This window comes from Eurytemora carolleeae, unplaced genomic scaffold (genome assembly GCF_000591075.1).
Source record: "Eurytemora carolleeae unplaced genomic scaffold, Eaff_2.0 scaffold745, whole genome shotgun sequence".
In the NCBI taxonomy this organism is placed as follows: Eukaryota; Metazoa; Arthropoda; class Copepoda; order Calanoida; family Temoridae; genus Eurytemora; species Eurytemora carolleeae.
In genome coordinates this window covers 70402-90688 of record NW_019396632.1, presented here as the reverse complement: position 1 = coordinate 90688, position 20287 = coordinate 70402, and the positions used below count along the sequence as shown (strand labels likewise).

The following is a 20287-nucleotide window of genomic DNA, read 5'->3' as shown; positions in this document are numbered from 1 at the left end:
CTTTTCTCTTGGAAACTTTTAACTTTATGATCATATTATCTTCTAAGAATTAACAATTTAAAATAAAAATAAACTGAAATTTAATCTTCAAACTCAGGTTTATCTTAATTTTAATTAAATTTTGTTAAAATTCCCTGAAAGATTTATCTATTTAATAACTAAACAAGATTAAATCAATCTGTATGGGTTTCAAACAAAACGTGCATTAAAAACAGAATTAAACCATGCAATAATTAATCAAAGCTACAGCAGCCATGAACTTTTCTGAATGATGAAGACGACTTTAAAGTCTAAAAATTAATTAAAAAATAGAAAATTAGTTTATACTTATTCATTATATCGAAAAGTTCAGGCCTTGCATGTTAATTGAAAACAAAACAAGTAATTCCTACTAGAGGGACAAGAGAATAAAAACTTATTGTGTTAGTGATGGAAATCGATAATATTTATGAAACTATTTTTTCTTCTTCTTTTTGTGGCTAAAAAACATTTTTCGTTTATAGGATGAGAAAATAAGAAGGCAGGACAAGATTAAACATATTTAATAAGCATTCTATCTCACATTGTTGAGATTTTTAAATATAAAAAAGACGAAATTAAATCGTTACCCAATCAAGCTTTCAAATCAACGCTGATCATTTTTTTCGAACTTGAATTAATTAGGACTTGAAATTAGAAAAAAAGCTAAAAGTTCCACATTTTGTACAATATCAACAATATAATATGACCTTAAAAATGACCAATTTCTTACGATGATTTCAAATGTTTACCCTCCACCTTTTAAACCGGTTTTGATCTAACTACCTGCCCCTGCTGAAGGTTGGAACATGTCACGGAGTTTCGTCATGCCTATGGGTACACAGTGGGGGTAGATAAAATGGCCAGCACATAAAATTTTTCAAAACTAAACTAATGGTGAACATAAAAGGTTAGTGTCAATAAAAAATGAAAAATGCTTCAAAAAATCAAATCTATATTTTAAAAACTTTGAAAATTTGAAGATTTTCTTTTGTTACACTATTCCCTAAAATATTTCATTTGCTTACTTGTTTTTTAAACAAGCAGTTCCCTAAGCCTAACAATATTCAAAGCAAGAACAACATAAAACTATTTCTATATTATTAATCATTAATAAAATTTCTGCTCTTGTGCAATTTTAAAGTCCTCTAAAAAATCAGTTTTTGAAACCTATAATTAATGACACACATATAAATGTACATACTACTTGATCCAGATTCAGAATCAAAATCCCCTGAAATAATTACCAGAGACATTAAAAAGGTGAAAGCAAAAAATATTAAGCAATAATTTACCCCCTGTCTGTTTTTTAAAAGCAACAAATACAAACAAAATTAGAAAATATAAAAACTATTATTTAATAAAAATATAACAGAGTAAAACAAAATTTCTTGAAAAATAAAAAATGTATAAAAATGTGCAGGGGTGGATTTTATCTAAGGATTTAAGCAATACAATACTTTTTACAAAAAACTTACTTTTTGAGGACGAGTGAGTTTTACCAATATCTGCTAAAGACCTGAAAAAAAGATGAAGTATTCAATTAAAAAAGTGATCTTCATCTTTTAAGAAACTGAGTTTTTGCCACAAGCTCTTATTTTCTAATCCTAATATCTCTGCAACCCAATGTCGTGGACCTTAGATATTTCAAACTATAAATTCTGTTAGATCAAATAATCTAAGTTTGAAATATCAAAGGTTTACAAGATCAGGTTGCGAAGATATAGGAATTAGAAAATTTGAGTTTGTGGCAAAGACTCAATTCCTGAAAAATCTGTTAAATTTTAATAAGTTTTAGATAAGTATTTAAGAATATCGTAAAATTAGCAAACTAACTAATATCAAAGATAATATATATATAGATATGCAGGCAGGTAGAAACCTCCTTCCTAAATTACAACTAATTTTTGAACCTCTGAGAGAAGGTGCAAGGAGAGACATCTATAGCAAATTGATTACTTTCTATATTCCTTTCTCCCCTTGCTGCTATCTGTAGGAAATACGCATTTGTGTTATATAAACATACAGTACGCGTATTGCATCCTGTATAGTTCAAGTGTTGCTATCTGAACCTGTTTTAAAGTCAGCTATTCAATAGTCAGCTGTTTCCTCTTAAGTCAGCTATTTAATAATAAGTCAATTGTTTGATCTTAAGTCAGCTGTTTCCTCTTAAGTCAGCTGTTTACCTGATCAGTGGGAGCTTCGCCATATTTGTGGAGCTACCGTTCTCATTAGCCTGCTTCTTAAGACCTTCAAACTGATGACGATGCTTTTTCAAGATGGCGCCTTTTACCTGAACATTGTCATGTTTATTAAAAAGTACGGATTAGGGCTTTTAAAAATTTGGAGATATGACAAATTTTAGATAAACATATCTCATAATTCCCAAGCCATGCCCTTGTATTGTAACCCTGACATTGTTATAGATCTATATTTCTTGGCAAAAAATCTGTGTTCGAAAACTGATCATTGCTCATGGCATCCTCTTCTACAGATTGGAACTATTGTATGGAGGGGGAGGGGGTAATCGGCGCTATCAGTAAATGGAAATATTTACTTCTAATGAAACTATGGTGGGCCTGTAATTGATAATTTTTACCTGTTCCATTGAGCAGGAAAGATCTGAGTTCGAAAAGAGAATGCAAGGATAGAGTTGCAACATGGGGTTTACTCCATCTATTCCCTCCCTCCTCTACATCCTCTTCAAACTTTACCCATCTGAATACCACGGGATTATAACGTAAATAGAGAAGGGATGGCCCGCAGAAGAAACACTTTTTTACAATTAAACTGTTAAAGAATTTGTTGTAAAACAAGATGAAAACTCTTATCATTGAAAATAAGTAATCTTATTTAGATATCGGTTCCTGCAATGTTTAAGTTTTCATGTTTTCCGTCGATTTCCTTGATTTTTTTTTAAAGACGACGTTTGAAGAATTTGAAGAAATCTGCGAACAAATTCATATAGAGTAAAAAATCAATATATCGATGGTAAAGAAATGTGTGATTCTACCATTGATTTTTTCACAAAGGAAATGAGTTTTTGCCACAAGCTCAAAATTATAATCCCCATATTCATATGCAACCCGATGTTGTATATCTTTAATATTTCAAACTAAGAATTCTGTTAGAGCAAAGAGCCAAAGTTTGACATATCAAACCATCAGGTTTTAAAGAAACAGGGATTAGAAAATTTGAGTTTGTGTCAAAAACTGAGTTCCTTTATATTAAGAAATATGTTCCTAAAAACAAGTTAGTTTACTGTAGAATATTTGTTAAATAATTCGTCTGGTTTCTTCTGCGAACCGTCCTTTACAATGAAATTTTAAAAAAGAATCTAAGCTCTTAGTTAGAAATTATATACCGTAAAAATGTATTATTGTTATCAAATAAATAAATCAAATAATTCTGCACTCTCGGTTCAAATATTTTACCCAGCCGGTCTCTCCCTTTACTAGAAGCCAGGAATAGTGTACAATAGTAGTTATGGATAAGTAAACAAAGTTGAGTATATATAGAATAGATAATACACTGTTCACTTTTGTATGATGGAGGTTTTATAATGAAATGTATTATTCCATATCAACGATGCATAATCCAATTTGAATGTTATATTAAAATTCCTAACATTTTAGGAAAACCAAATCCATTGAAAATATTTGAAAACAGAAAATATGAAATATATACATTTACTCTTGTGGAATTTCAAAATAAAGAACTTAAAGAAGAAAAGTTCATTCACAAAAACTATGTTGGATTCATTTTTTTATAACAATGAAAATAAACAGCTTTTAAAGAAAGCATCATTTTCTTCCCTTGAACTAACCTTGCTGTTTCCTTCCACTCCATATCCCCGTCCTCCCCGACGAAGAGCTCCTCCATCTCGGAGAAGACCGGGTGAGTCTCTAGGGCGGGCTCCTGACGACCTTCCTCCCCAAGGATAAACTGAACCCGTTGGGCCGGGGGCGTCACTAAAAATCAAAGAACAATCAAAAATAAAGAAAAAATTCAAACACAAAGGATCTGAGGTTTTTCAACAAACTCAAATTCTCTAGTTCCTATATCGTATAAATCTGATGATGTAAACCTTAGATATTTCAAACTCTGACCTTTCAATCTCACAAAATTCATAGTTTGAAATATCAAAGGTGTACGACATTGGGTTGCACAGATATAGGGATTATACATTTTGAGTTTGTGGCAAAAACTCATTTCCTTAAGAGAATATCTGAGATAAATGAAAAAAATAATTTTAACTCTTAACTCTTTGTTTTTCATTTCTACTTTTATAACAATAATAATAAGATAATAAAATATTGTATTTACATAAATGATGAAACAAATAAAAAATAAATATAAAAGAGAAAGAAATAAAAGAAATAATATCTTTTATTTTCTAAATAAGGGAATTGAATTAAACCCAATATCGTAGCCATTAGATATTTGAAACTATGAATTCTGTTAGATCAAAATAATCTAAATTCGAAATATCAAGTTGCAAAGATAAAGGGATTAGAAAATTTGAGTTTGTGGTAAAGAATTAATTACTTTGATTGCTTATATTTTGTATTTACAAATTTAATCATGTTTTAATCTGGGATTGGTTTCAAACAGTTTAGTTTTAATACTTTAATATTCTCGGGCTACAAAGTTTAAAATCCTTGTCAAAAAGTTATAAACAAATTCTTTAAACTTTTAAACTTAATTTTTTTTTTGCCGATAAATGAAGACTTTTAAATGCGTTCCGGAATCGTCCTGTTCTATGTATTTTTATGCATTTAATGCATTAAATCTATGGTAATTTTTTACAATTCTGAAATACTGAACACGCGTGTATTGTGTACAATACATACAGTACAATACATACATCAGACATGAACAATAAAACACGTGAATTGTTTACATACATGAACAATTTATTATGTTAAAATCAAAACATTCAAATTATTTGAATCCTTTTGAACAATTCATGCAAAAAAAGATATCTTTTAGAACTTTCCACATATTTTCAGAATATTGTTAGTGCTTAAAAAATTTTTTTTTTTCATTTTAATATTTCTATTATTCATTAGGCAGTATTGGAATCTCTGAAAGTAGTATATACTAAAAATCAGAGGGTTTCGACCCTATAATATTGAAAAAATTGTTTATTGAACCAAGAGAATAGTAAAAGAGATATTCTGAAGTTTTAAGTCTCCACTAGCTGAAGGGCCCGGCGTTGGAAAAAAATGTTGAAAATTTTATATAGATTACTTTGTTTTTATGGATTCTTTAGAACTTGAGAAATAAAAACATTAGCCCTCTTCTTTTATTTTCAAAATATTCTCAAAATCGATCTAATCTTAGAAAAAATAAGAGTTTGATGAAAACAATAGGTATTTGAAAATGTCTCTTAAATAGCGCTCGCAATAATTTTTCAAAAATAAAACACAAAACTTAAGTTTTTTCAATGATAACATTTTTTCATTTTTTGCCTTATGTGATCATGCATGCCTTAAAATATCTTTTGTCTCGTATTTTTACAAAATTTTAACGTAAAAAGAAAAATATATCTTTAAACATCTATGTAAAAAAAAATGTAAGCAAAATATAGCAACTGTGTGCAGTTTATAAAACGTGCAAAGGTTTTTTCGTTCACTTTTCATTGTTTAACATTGAAAACTCTGTGGTTTGAGTCTAAATATATACTTATTGTTCCAGTTACACTTTCTTTTCTTCCTAAAATAGTTTTTTGAATAAAAAGCAAATTGAAAAAAATAAGTTTTACCGAGTGTTAATCTCAAAATTTGAACACTTCCTACCTTTTTTATGTAAATGCGTATTGCAAGGTATGTATGTTAATGCAAGGTTAATAGGGTTGTACACATTTGACTGCGAGTCTGTAAACTAGTATTTTCTTCAAAACAATAACAAAGATTTGACTAATTGTTGTTTATTTACCATAAACCAGTTCCTGAGTAGTTTAAATACGTCACAGTTAATTGTTTACAAACCCTGTTCCCCCTTCCTTATAGTATATACATATACCTTAAATCATTCTATAACTCTGAGTATTTAATCTATATCTGATTCTAACAATGGAACTCTACAACTAAAGGTTTATGTTTTGTTTAAACTTACTGGGTTCCTCGGTACGCTCTGCCACTTAATTAGTAATAATATTAACTTACTATGATAAAACATTTTAAATTACATGATAAATATAAAAAAATCATAAATATTTAATTAATAAAATTTTAAAAAAAACATCAGTAGGAAACTTGATTGAGATTGAGTTAAGTTAAACAAAAGATAGGTTAATACAAAGATGCAATGCAAGGAAAGTTATTTCAGAAGTGTACGCATCTTTTGTACTGCAGTTTACTGTCTCTGGGCGGTAATGTAAACACAAGACGTATGTCGTAGCCTGACATGGGATCCATCTTTCACATAAAAAAATCAATGAAATATTCTGGTCATATCCTCATAGGAAAGTATTACGTGAATTTTAAAAATCATCAAAATTTAATGCTTTTAACCTCCTCGGATACTAAACGAACACTGATGCATCTATTCTTGTTTACAAATTCCGCCCAAAGAGAACTGGTTTCAATGTGTACGCAGAGTATACACGACAGCAATTAACTTTCCTTGCATTAGAACCTTGGATTAATATAGGTAGAGTGAGAAAGGAATGAGTTTAACTTATTCTACTCATTTAAAAGTTTCCAACATATTTTTACCTTGTAAAAGTCAAGGAATTAAATTTGTTCGACTGTCTAGAAGTAACTTTTTCTACCGATATGTGAGAAAAATCGGAGGACAAATATTCGTTCTGGGGCCAAATTTAATTAATTTGAGAGGTCACTAAGCTATCTAACACCGGTTCAAACTCTGAATCACTGATTCACTCTTCAATTAGTTACCTAAACCCTCTTAACTTTGAATCGTTTATACAGGAATTGAACCGGGCAGTAGGTGATTCAGCGACTTCATTCATCGGTCCCAGGAGAATTGAAGGGGGACATTCATATATGTCAAGATAAACGTTTACAAGGATTAATTGGATGGTCATTGGTTTCCAACTAATTGCTCGTTTTTGAAATACATATCAGGAATATTTCTTGCTATAGAGAAACAAACTAGTTTTACATCTAGAACGTGGAAATCGTGCGAAACGATTTTGATCCAAAATTAAAGGGAGTGACCGGCTATGTAAGATAGTTGAACTTAGTATGCAGTGTTGTGGAAAACTTCTTTCGAATTCATTTGAGACATATTAAACTCAGGGTTTACAGATCTTTAAAAGTTTGATATGTTTCAAATGAATCCTAAAGAAGTTTTCCAGAACACTGCATACTCAGTTCAACTACCTTAAATTTAAATCATGTTTAGGTAATTTTTTCACTTGTTAATTTTCTGTATATATAAAGAATTAAGGTTTATTAATGTGAATCGTCCATGGCATTATATGACTAGAACGTCAAAGCAAAGTCTTCATAATTCTTTTGAATCGAATGGTTAATCATAAAAAAAATGCAGATATCTGCTGTAACTAAAAAAAGGGTATTTATTTTAAAGAATAAAACCCTACCCACTCTTGGTGGTCTCTCCCTCATGACCATGACCATGTCCATGTCCGTGACGTTTAGGCAGATGGAACCCGACAAAGACATGACGATGTCCAGAAATATCTTGGTCAGAGACAGTGTGTCCTAAATTATAATTTTATTATTTTATGATAGTGTGTCAAAACTATGTGGAACACATTTTATAGAACTCCTTATACTATGGGACACATTTTATAGAACTCCTTATACTATGGGACACATTGTATAGAACTCTGTATACTATAGGACACATTGTATAGAACTCCTTATACTATGGGACACATTTTATAGAACTCCTTATACTATGGGACACATTGTATAGAACTCCTTATACTATGGGACACATTGTATAGATATAGAACTCCTTATACTATGGGACACATTGTATAGAACTCCTTATACTATGGGACACATTGTATAGAACTCCGTATATTATGGGACACATTGTATAGAACTCCCACTATGGGACACCCTGTAATAAACTCATACTATAGGACAACCTCTAATGAACTCCTACCATGGGTCACCCTGTATTTAACTCCTACTATGGGACAATCTCTAATGAACTCCTTCTATAGGACACCATGTAAAGAACTGATGATGTGGGACCCTGTAATAAATTTTTACTTTGGGACACCCTGTAACGAACTCCTACTATGGACACCCTGCAATGCTGTAATGAACTTCTAAACTATGGGACACCCTATAATGAACCCCTATTTGGAAACCCTGTAATGAACTCCTACTATGGGACACCCTGTAATGAACTCCTACTATGGGACACCCTGTAATGAACTCTTACTATGGGACACCCTGTAATAAACTCCTACTATGGGACACCCTGTAATTAACTCCTACTATGGGACACCCTGTAATGAACTCCTACTGTGGGACACCCTGTAATGAACTCCTACCTCCTCCTCCTCCTGCTCTTGCTCCAGGATCCTTAGGAGCCTCCTCGTCCCCTGGACTAGCATCCATAACCCAGGGTCTGAAATATTAATATTAAAGGACTAGTATCCATAATCCAGGGTCTGAAATATTAATATTAAATGACTAGTATCCATAACCCAGGGTCTGAAATATTAATATTAAATGACTAGTATCCATAACCCAGGGTCTGAAATATTAATATTAAAGGACTAGTAATTAAATAATTTTCAAAAATGTTTTGGCACCAAAATAAATATACTTATAATTTGCCCTATTAGTGTTTTTTTTATTTATCGGTATTTGTGCTTTTTAAGTTTTCCTAGATAATTTTTCTTTTTAAAGATTAAGAAAAATAATATTATTTCCTTGGTTTCTTTTTATTCTAATCTTTTTCCTCCTTCTTTACGGATCTCAGTCATTACATTTGCCTTACTTACTCAAATTTCATTTACGAAGGGAAATTTTGTTGTCGCGGCGATTTTGTTCAAGGTCAGGTTTGCGTATAAAAACTAGATTTCGGGGTCACTTAGCGTTAAATTAATTAGGAGAGAAATTTATGAATGTCAATTTTGGACTAATTGAGTTTTAAACTCTAAAATGTGAAATATTTATCATCAAATTACGCCATAGCCAAACATTTTTATACTTTTTTAGTTCCCTGTTTGAAAGGAATACGTGTCTGTTAATCTAAATAAGATACACAGATAGACAGATAAATAAACAATGAGATCTTAGATAATTATATCAATCTCTTATTCATGTTTTATTAAAGGGACTGTACAGTGTATACATTGTTTTCCGTAAACTTAAGATTTGCAAGCCAGGTTAATAATTGTACTCTTTAAAGGTTCCTCTCTCGCCAAAAATGTGAAAGATATTTTTATTTTCCTTTTTTCAATTGTGTTTTCGCTAAAAACCGACTTGCGGATTCATGAAGCAGTAAAAACATTTTAACTTATGAATTTCAAGTTAACAGAAAACAACAATTTCTTCCTCATTGTTACTCAAATAAAGGTTAAATTTGAATTGAGCATGCTACTTTTTCAGGCATGAGCCAGTTAAATTGTAGGGTATCTGGAAAAGCAAAGTTGCAAGTCCCTTAATCAAAAAAATCGGTAGATTCTTTAACTCAGCTGTTTTTTCGTTTGTAGAATTATTCAATATTTTAAAAAAGTTAGAAGCAACAAATATTTTGATAAAATAATTTTCTAAAACTTCAAGTATTTCATAATAATCCCAGCGCAGTTTAAAGGGATCAATTGGGACAGTAAGCGCAATAAAAGTGACCTTCTTTTTAAAGAGGGATATTCCCGATTCACAACGGTACCCTTTAAACCTTTGAACGATGAAAGGTTGACGGACGTTTCCTTCTTTATCAAAGACACGTTTGTAATTTTTAAACATTTTCTGAATGTCCTTAATAATTATTTGAAAGTACCAAAGAAGGGTTTAAAAGGATTTTAAAAAAATAATAATTTTCAATGATTGAGGTTATTCGTAGCACAGTTTCTAACATACTGGGCCTCATGAAGAGAACCGGAGGCAGTTTTAATAAAAAAGAGGCCGTAACCGTAACCGTAGAGAAGGAGGTTGCAGTTTTAATCTTTCAAACCCCATAACTATTGTATTAGGGCGTAGCTAGTTTTAATATTTCAAACTACATAAATGTAATGGATTAAGTTTTAAACTGTAAACTCATCTAATCTGATCGTTGTAAAAGAGATTTCAATTTTAATTTGTAGAAATCTACTATGGTAGATATTTGGTATCTACCCATTAAGTCTACTATGGTAGATATGTGAATATGTACCATGTAAGTCTACTATGGTATATATGTGGTATCAATCCTGTAATTCTACTATGGTAGATTTGTGGTATCTACCCTATAAGTCTACTATGGTATATATGTGGTATCTACCCTGTAAGTCTACTATGTAGATATGTGGTATCTACCCTGTAAGTCTACTATGTAGATATGTGGTATCTACCCTGAAAGTCTACTATGTAGATATGTAGTATCTACCCTGTAAGTCCATTATGGTATATATGTGGTATCTACCCTGTAAGTCTACAATGGTAAATATGTGGTATCTACCCTGTAAGTCTACTATGGTAGAAATGTGGTATCTACCCTGTAAGTCTACCATGGTAAATATGTGGTATCTACCCTGTAAGTCTACTATGGTAGATATGTGGTATCTACCCTGTAAGTCTAATATTGTAAATATGTGGCATCTACCCTGTAAGTCTACTATGGTATATATGTGGTATCTACTCTGTAAGTCTACTATGGTAGATATGTGGTATCTACCTTGTAAGTCTACTATGGTAGATATGTGGTATCTACCCTGTAAGTCTACTATGGTAGATATGTGGTATCTACCCTGTAAGTCTACTATGGTATATATGTGTTATCTACCCTGTAAGTCTACTATGTAGATATGTGGTATCTACCCTGTAAGTCCATTATGGTATATATGTGGTATCTACCCTGTAAGTCTACAATGGTATATATGTGGTATCTACCCTGTAAGTCTACTATGGTAGAAATGTGGTATCTACCCTGTAGGTCTAATATTGGTATATATGTGGTATCTACTCTGTAAGTCTACTATGGTAGATATGTGGTATCTACCTTGTAAGTCTACTATGGTAGATATGTGGTATCTACCCTGTAATTCTACTATGGTAGATATGTGGTATCTACCCTGTAAGTCTACTATGTAGATATGTGGTATCTACCCTGTAAGTCTACTATGGTAGATATGTGGAATATACCCTGTAAGTCTACTATGGTATATATGTGGTATCTACCTTGTAAGTCTACTATGGTAGATATGTGGTATATACCCTGTAAGTCTACTTGGTATATGTGTGGTATCTACCTTGTAAGTCTACTATGGTAGATATGTGGTCTCTACCCTGTAATTATACTATGGTATATATGTGGTGTCTACCCTGTAAGTCTACCATGGTAGATATGTGGTATCTACCCTGTAAGTTTACTATGTAGGAATGTGGTATCTACTCTGTAAGTCTACTATGGTATTTATGTGGTATTTACCATGTAAGTCTACTATGGTATATATATGGTATCTACCCTGTAAGTAAACTATGGTAGATATGTGGTATCTACCCTGTAAGTCTACTATGGTATATATGTGGTATCTACCCTGTAAGTCTACTATGGTATATATGTGGTATTTACCCTGTAATTATATTATTGTAGACATGCGGTATCTACCCTGTAAGTCTACTATGGTAGATATGTGGTATCTATCCTGTAAGTCAACTATGGTAGATATGTGGTATCTACCCTGTATGTCTACTCTGGTAGATATGTGGTATCTACCCTGTAAGTCTTCTATGGTAGATATGTGGTATCTACCCTGTAAATTTACTATGGTAGATATGCAGTATCTACCCTGTAATTCTTCTATCGTAGATATGTTGTGGTATCTACCTTGTAAGTCTACTATGTAAATATGTGGTATCTACCCTGTAAGTCTACTATGGTAAATATGTGGTATTTACCCTGTAATTCTACAATGGTAGATATGTGGTATCTACCCTGTAAGTCTACTATGGTAAATATGTGGCATCTACCCTGTAAGTCTACTATGGTATATATGTGGTATCTACCCTGTAAGTCTACTATGGTAAATATGTGGTATTTACCCTGTAATTCTACAATGGTAGATATGTGGTATCTACCCTGTAAGTCTACTATGGTAGATATACAGTATCTACCCTGTAATTCTTCTATGGTAGATATGTGGTATCTACCTTGTAAGTCTACTATGGTAGATATGTTGTATCTACCCTGTGGTCTACTATGGTAGATATGTGGTATCTACCCTGTAAGTCTACTATGTAGATATGTGGTATTTACTCTGTAAGTCTACTGTGGTAGATATATGGTATCTACCCTGTAATTCTACAATGGTATATATGTGGTATCTACCCTTTAAGTCTACTATGGTATATATGTGGTATCTACCCTGTAAGTATACTATGGTAGATATGTGGTATCTACCCTGTAAGTCTACTATGTAGATATGTGGTATCTACCCTGTAAGTCTACTATGGTATATATGTGGTATCTACCCTGTAATTCTACAATGGTATATATGTGGTATCTACCCTGTATGTCTACTATGGTATATATGTGGTATCTACCCTGTAAGTCTACTATGGTAGATATGTGGTATTTACCCTGTAAGTCTACTATGGTAGATATGTGGTATCTACCCCGCACTAAACTCGACTGTGCTATAAACATAAATCTTTATCACCTAACAAAACTATTTATTATACACAAGAAAATGCGCAAAAATGTTTGAAATGTTTAAAGAATTTGGATTTTTTTAATTTGTTGAATCAACGTTTTTTAACCATTCAATCCAATTTCAGCCCTGTGATTTTTTAAGGTTTTTTTAATTTCTGCAATTATAAACCCTTTCAGAGACATAAACTATATAAACCCTTTCAGAGACATAAACTATATAAACCCTTACAGAGACATAAACAATATAAACCCTTACAGAGACATAAACTATATAAACCCTTAGAGAGACATAAACTATATAAACCCTTTTAGAGCCATAAACTATATAAACCCTTTCAGAGACATAAATTATAAAAACTGGAGTGTATGCTAGCGTACAGTATGAACTCAACACAGCTGACGTTACACATATTCCTCGAAAATCCAGAATATTCTTTAAATTACAATCCTTGATCAGAAGAAGGTTAAAACTGTACTGTCAGAAATCGGACACATCTTAAGTCCATTCTGAAAACAGAGGGTCATTTAAAATTGCACGTACAGTCCCTTTAAGCCTCCATTCATGTGGTTTACATAAATCTTCTAACAAGATAAGTTTTATAATGTTGTAACATGATATTTTGATGTTCATTCATATAAAATACACATCCTGGAGGGCACATAATCAATTAACATATATACGTCATCAGTCTTTGCGCATTTAAAGGGATTGTAGTCGTTCGATTCAAACAGTTCACAACAGCACTCTTTAACCTTTATCGAAGAATAAGAAAAATGTCAAATGCTGACAATTTCCTTCTTTTTTCCTGCTACATAAATGTGCAAGTCACTTTTTTAGAGCACAACAATTAATACGAATCTATTGGAAGAAAGAGAAACCATTTTTATTCAATAAATGGAGGGTCACTTGAAATTACGTGTATACCCAAGAATGTAATGCAAGGAAAGTTAATTGCAGTTGCGTATACTCTGCGTACATATTGAAACCAGTTCTCTCTGGGCGGAATTTGTAAGCAAGAATAGATGCATCTGCAGTGTTCGTCTAGTATCCGAGGAGGTTAAAAGCATTGAATTTTGATGATTCACATAATAGTTTCCTATGACCAGAATATTTCATTGATTTTTTATGTAAAAGATGGATCCCATGTCAGGCTTCGACATCCGTCTTGTGTTTACATTACCGCCCGGTGACAGTACACTGCAGTACAAAAGATGCGTACACCTCTGAAATAACTTTCCTTGCATTAAATCCTTTATACCTATGCTTTATGCATCCCGGAATTGCAGACGATTTTTTTCAAATCACTCAACATTACAAATTAACAAAAATCTTATAAATCTTGTATTTTATTCTTGTGTCATATTTTCCCATATTTTTCAATTTTATCCCCATCTCTAGTGAAAAAAATAATTCAGTAAAAATTAAAAAGATTTGACGAAAATTTAATAATTTCATGGAAAAATAATAAATTAATAAAATTCTTATCATTCTTTTTAATCCCATGTACATTAAATACACATTCATACAAGGTGAGAAATTGTTTTGAAAATTCTTTGAAAAAAACCGACTTAATTAAATCTATTCAACGTTTTTCTTCGTGTTTTTAAACACACTGTGATCATGAAATTAATTTCAACCAAGATGATATAAAATTGAGAAGTAGTGGATAAATACTGGTCAACTACTTTATATTGTTATTTTGAACACAATGATAAGATGATGATTTAAAAAATGCATCGTCTTTCGTATTTTGTTGAGATCGATTTGAGAATTTTCCTGACCAAGGAATGTTTTAGATTAATAGAAAATTTCACAATTGTAACTGACTCAAATTAAAAGATCATAAAAGGGAGTGTTAGCGAAAAATGAAGGGGTATGGGCTGATCCCGAATTATATTCGACTTGTTTTCGCGAATATTCCATTTTCCTATAACTATTCCGCTTAATTAGTGCAAAATCAGAAAATTTCCTTTGATAAAACTACTTACTTTCCGTACTTTCCGTTGGAGGCCATTGCCGGAGACCGTTCTAATTCCGGCATTTCGAATTTTATTTAAAGAGAAATTTCCTCTTTTTCCGATTTAAATCTAGATCACTGATATATGTTTAAATATAAAATCACTAAATCACAAGTTGCAAAGCTAGGAGATCACAAGAGGGCGTATACTGCACAGTGTGCACGGTATGTACGGTATGCACGGTATCACAGGTGTGTACAAATGTACTGCAAGTGTTCCCAGTATCCCTCTGAGCCACCAGGGTGAAATCTTATAGTGTTCATAACAATATATTCAATTCAAACATGGATCTGAAACAATCAAATCAATTAATTAATCAAATCAATTCATCAATCAAATCAATTAATCAATCAATTCAATTAAGCAATCAAATCAATTAATCAATCAAATCAATTAATCAATCAAATCGGTAAATATGCAAAAAAAAATTTATATAATTAAATTAATCCGTCAATTAACAAATTGATTAGTCAACTTTAACCAATAAGTCATTTAGCTGATCAATCGATCCTTAACTTACTTGATCAATTAAAAATTTAGTTATTCAATCAATTAATTGATCATTTAGACGATTAATCAATTAATATCGGAGTTAATCTATCATTTCATCTTTTAGTTGATTAATCAATTACTTATTTAGTTGATTTAAGTAATTATTCATTTAACAAATTAATTAATTAATCATTTAGTTGATCAAACTCTTAATTTATTTAATAATAAATCAACTAATAAGTTAGTAAATGAATAAATTAATCACTTGATTAAAATATATACTAATTCCTTGAATGGAAATGTATTAAAATTTTTTTTCTTTTATAATTAGTTAGAAATGCATAGATATAAAAAATTCCTAATTTGGCGTCAATTGAGCCAGTTTAGATAAAATTGTAATTTCATAATGATAAAAAAATGTGAGAGACATAAATATCAACTCTGCTCAAACCTTTCATCTTTAATCAAAATGTTTTTGCAAAAATCCGACATATTTCAGTCATAAATTGGACCTGAATGCATCAACAATATTTTGGATTGATAAGAACATTTTCTAGATGTCAAAAATCATTTTCTGTACATTTTAACTAAATCTAAGTACAAAAATTGCACAAAGTATTAAGTGAATGTGAAGTTCGGGTTTCAAAAACAAATACCAACAGAAATTAATAATTGAAAAATTATTTTAATCTTTTTTGTTAAAAATTAGGCTCTGTATCAAAGATGGATTAATGTCTGGAATAAATACAAAAATTGATAGTGGGACACCGTTTATTTTAGTGCAGGACACCCTGTATGTTTAGTGGGACACCCTGTATGTTTAGTGGGACACCCTGTATGTTTAGTGGGACACCCAGTATGTTTAGTGCTGGACACCCTGTATGTTTAGTGCAGGACACCCTTTATGTTTAGTGCAGGACACCCTGTATGTTTAGTGTAGGACACCTTTCATGTTTAGTGCAGGACAACCCTTTATGTTTAGTGCAGGAAACCCTGTATGTTAAGTGCAGGACACCCTTTATGTTTAGTTATCGATGTCAACACGAACACAGGCACTTAATCAATCAATGCCAAACCAATGGGCACGATCAGCTATAAATGTCATCACAGACACAAGCACTTAATCAATCAATATCAAACCAACAGGCACGATCAGATATCAATGTCATCACAGACACAAGCACTTTATCGTTTAATGTCAAACCAATGGGCACAATCAGCTATCGATGTCAACATGGACACAAGCATTTAATCGATTAATGCAAAACCAATGGGCACAATCTCAGCTTGTATGTTTCAACGAGGACCAAATTATTCTCATCACTGTAATCAAAGCGGAGTCTCTATATCAACTAACTATATTTGGGTTCTAGATTAAAGGTTAGGTTTTAACCTACGTAATTACAAGTTATGCACCCTTATATATATAGTAGTTAAGCACTCACAATATGGGTTTGATGGGTTATATATATCTACGTATCTAGGTTGGTTTAATCGCAATACATGATTTGCGTACTTACTAATAGGGGCATTTAGCTCTACGGACAAAGCACAATTTAATTTATCTAGATTTACAGTGGGGACTCTGTATTTATTACAAGTAGATACTCTGTAATATTTGATCCTCCATGACTGGTGTAGATACTCCGTAATATTTTATAATCCGTGACTTTTTTAGGTACGTAATATTTTATGTGTAGATACTCAGTAATAATTTATTCTCCGTGACTGGTGTAGATACTTAGTAATATTTTATCCTCTTGACTAATGTGATACTCTTTAATATTTTATACTTCGTGACTGGTGTAGATACTCCGTAAAAGTCTAACCTCCATGACTGGTTTCTATACTTCATAATATTTTATTCTCCGTGACTGGTGGAGATACTCTGTAATATTTTATCCTTCGTGACTGGTGTAGATACTCCGTAATATTTTATCCTGAGTGACTGTTATAGATACTCCGTAATAGTTTATCATCCATGACTTTTAGGTACGTAATATTTTATTATCCGTGACTGATTTAGATACTCAGTAATATTTTATCTTTGGTGACTAGTGTGGACACTCCGTAATATTTTATCCTCTTGACTAATGTGATACTCTGTAATGTTTTATACTTCGTGACTGTTGTAAATACTCCGTAAAAGCTTAACCTCCGTGACTGGTTTATATATACTTCATGATATTTTATTCTCCGTGACTGGTGGAGATACTCTGTAATATTTTATTGCCAGTGACTGATGTGGACGCTCCGTAATATTTTACTCTCCATGAATGATGTGAGTATACGAACAGGAAATCCCGTTGCATCGTAAAGCTAAACGTTACGTGACATGATGTAAAGGGTGAAATCTGTTCAAGAAAACACGTGACTTAAACCCCGTAGAGTCAAAGCAGCAACCTTCACTGTTCCTTGAAATTCTCAAGTGGAGAGCGGGGATAGGATTGAGAGTGGTTGTTTAGGAGCCTCCTCGTCCCCTGGACTAGCATCCATAACCCAGGGTCTGAAATATTAATATTAAAGGACTAGTAATTAAATAATTTTCAAAAATGTGCCTATAGAGAACTATTCAAAATCCTTCGCTATGTTACTGATTAGTTACGAAATAGAAATGAACAAAGTCTGTAACAAAGCAAGAACAGTTTGCGCACAAGTTTAGCGCAGAAATCTATCCAAAACTTTTAAATAAACGTATTTCATTCTAGTTTTCAAGAGATTAACGCATTTGAACCAATATAAAAGATAGAACGGCCTATTCAACATTTTCCAGGTTTATTCTTAAAAAATAAGAAAATATCTGTTATAATTGAATTACGACTGACAAACTCGAACTCATGTAACACTCACATGACACCTTATTTTAATTTTTAACAATTTAATGAATATGCATCCTTTGAGAGATAAGGTTCGCAGTAATGTCGGAAATAATTTTTCAGATTTAATTTCATATCTGAATGCAAACGCTACGTTTGCACTGAATATAATTTAAAGGGACTGTAAGCGTAATTTAATTAACTCTCCATGCAAAGATGGGAATTGGCCCGATTCAAAACAATTCCCTTGAAACAAATATCTGATCAATAATATGGAAGATATTGTCGTTTTTCTAGGTTTAAAAGTGTTCAATGTTTTCCTGCAGTAGAAAAGTCACTTTTAAATAGAAATCACAATTCAAAATAATTAGTTTTCAAAATTATAAACATTGATATCTATCTCATACTTGATTAAAAGGGTTCCGTTGGGAATCCGGCATTCTTATCTTTGTTTAGAGTGTCAGTCAAAATTACGCTTGATGAGAGGGTGAAATTTAAATTGTTTTCTTTATATTGATTTATCATTGATTAATGAATGAGTCATATAAAGTAGAAAGTATAAAAGAAAGCTCCATGTGCGAGAAACATGATGAAACAAAACAACTGTTCTTTAACAATTTGATACACACACTTTTGGAGATATAAGTTTAGGTTTAGGTTCAGGGTTTGGATTAGGGCTGGGCTTAAGTTTAGGTTTAGGTTTTTAGGTTTACATTCAGAAATTAGATTATATTTAAGTTTAGACTTAGGTTTAGGTTTAGGCTTAGGTTTAGGCTTAGGTTTAGGTTTAGGTTTAGAGTTAGGTTTAGGTTTTAGTTTAAGGTTTAGTTTTGGATTTTATGCTTCAGATTAGGTTCTAGTTTAGGTTTAGATTTAGATTTTAAGTTAAGGTTTAGGTTTAGGTTCAGATTGTATGTTTATGTTTAAGTTTAGATTAGATGTTAAGGTTTAGATTTTAGGTTTAGGCTTAGGTTTAGATTAAGTTTAATTAAGTTTAGGTTTAAAATGAGGTGTATGTTTAGTTAATATAGTAAGGTTAGGGTTTAGATTACTCCGTGTATAGAATAGAACTAGAGCACTATTTGTCTAAACCTTGAAGTATAAATAGAAACTGAGAATACATCCTGAACTTTTGCTCCGAGCCTGGGTAATCATAGCTAGGTGAAGAAACCCTCTCCACGTTTTCTAAAGCCAAGGGGAAAGTATGCAAATGTGTAAAAGTTCTCGCTCTTAGATATATGTTTAATGTACGGTATTTACATTGTACAATTTACAGACAGTGTACGGTGTACTTTGTATCTATGTACTTTGTAAATCAACCCCTGTGTGCATAAATATATGCATGCATGCATTGATACATATGCATTATGCAATGATACGTATACGTTATGCAACATGCATTATTACATATTTGCATCATGAAATATTATATATATGCATCACACATTATTTCATAAATGCATCACGCATTATTACATAAATGCATCACACATTATTAAATAAATGCATCACGCATTATTACATAAATGCATCACGCATTATTACATAAATGCATCACGCATTATTACATAAATGCATCACGCATTATTACATAAATGCATCATGCATTTACACAAATTCCTAATGAATTAATTCATTTGCATCATGCATAATGCATCATACATAAATACAATTTTAGATAAATCTATATGTATCTACCTCTTCTCAGACTGGAGATGTTTTCTATATCTTTAATTTGATCTAGTTAATTGAATTATCTGGAACCATATATACAGACGTCAGAAATAAAAAGAAAAGGATAGACGCGTTTTATTAAGAACAGAATATAAGGAAAATGTTATCTTTAAAAGGGGTTTCCGCATAATTGTCTTTTTCGTCTTAACCCTTATCTGTGTTGCTTCAACAATTCAACGTCTATATAGACTTTGCATGTCTGGGTGTTCTGTTTGTTTGTATTCAATATACGTCAAAACGGCTGAACCGATCGGGTCCAAATTTTTTGTGGAACCCAACGTGCAGGGAAGGTTTTTGGAAGATCGAATTTTCAAAAATGTGCCTATAACAAAATTCGATTAAATTTTTTTTTAATTCACGAAATTTTTGTTTTACAATGTTTACAAAGAGAAAATGTT

The 20287-nt window shown here is 31.7% G+C and overlaps 1 protein-coding gene across 1 annotated transcript in view; it reads right to left on the bottom strand.

Annotated features, from left to right (window-relative positions):
* LOC111706606 (electroneutral sodium bicarbonate exchanger 1) overlaps positions 1 to 15137 on the bottom strand; it is a 41560-nt gene extending 26423 nt beyond the window's left edge. The window contains exons 1-9 of the mRNA XM_023479519.1: positions 14818 to 15137; positions 8522 to 8598; positions 7591 to 7712; positions 5820 to 5904; positions 3845 to 3989; positions 2618 to 2736; positions 2205 to 2325; positions 1497 to 1537; positions 805 to 849 (exon numbers count right to left, since the gene is read on the bottom strand). Of these exons, the coding sequence (XP_023335287.1) occupies positions 805 to 849; positions 1497 to 1537; positions 2205 to 2325; positions 2618 to 2736; positions 3845 to 3989; positions 5820 to 5904; positions 7591 to 7712; positions 8522 to 8598; positions 14818 to 14870 (808 nt within the window). The 5' untranslated portion in view covers positions 14871 to 15137. The remainder of the gene's footprint in view (positions 1 to 804; positions 850 to 1496; positions 1538 to 2204; positions 2326 to 2617; positions 2737 to 3844; positions 3990 to 5819; positions 5905 to 7590; positions 7713 to 8521; positions 8599 to 14817) is intronic.
* Positions 15138 to 20287: the final 5150 nt, after the last annotated feature.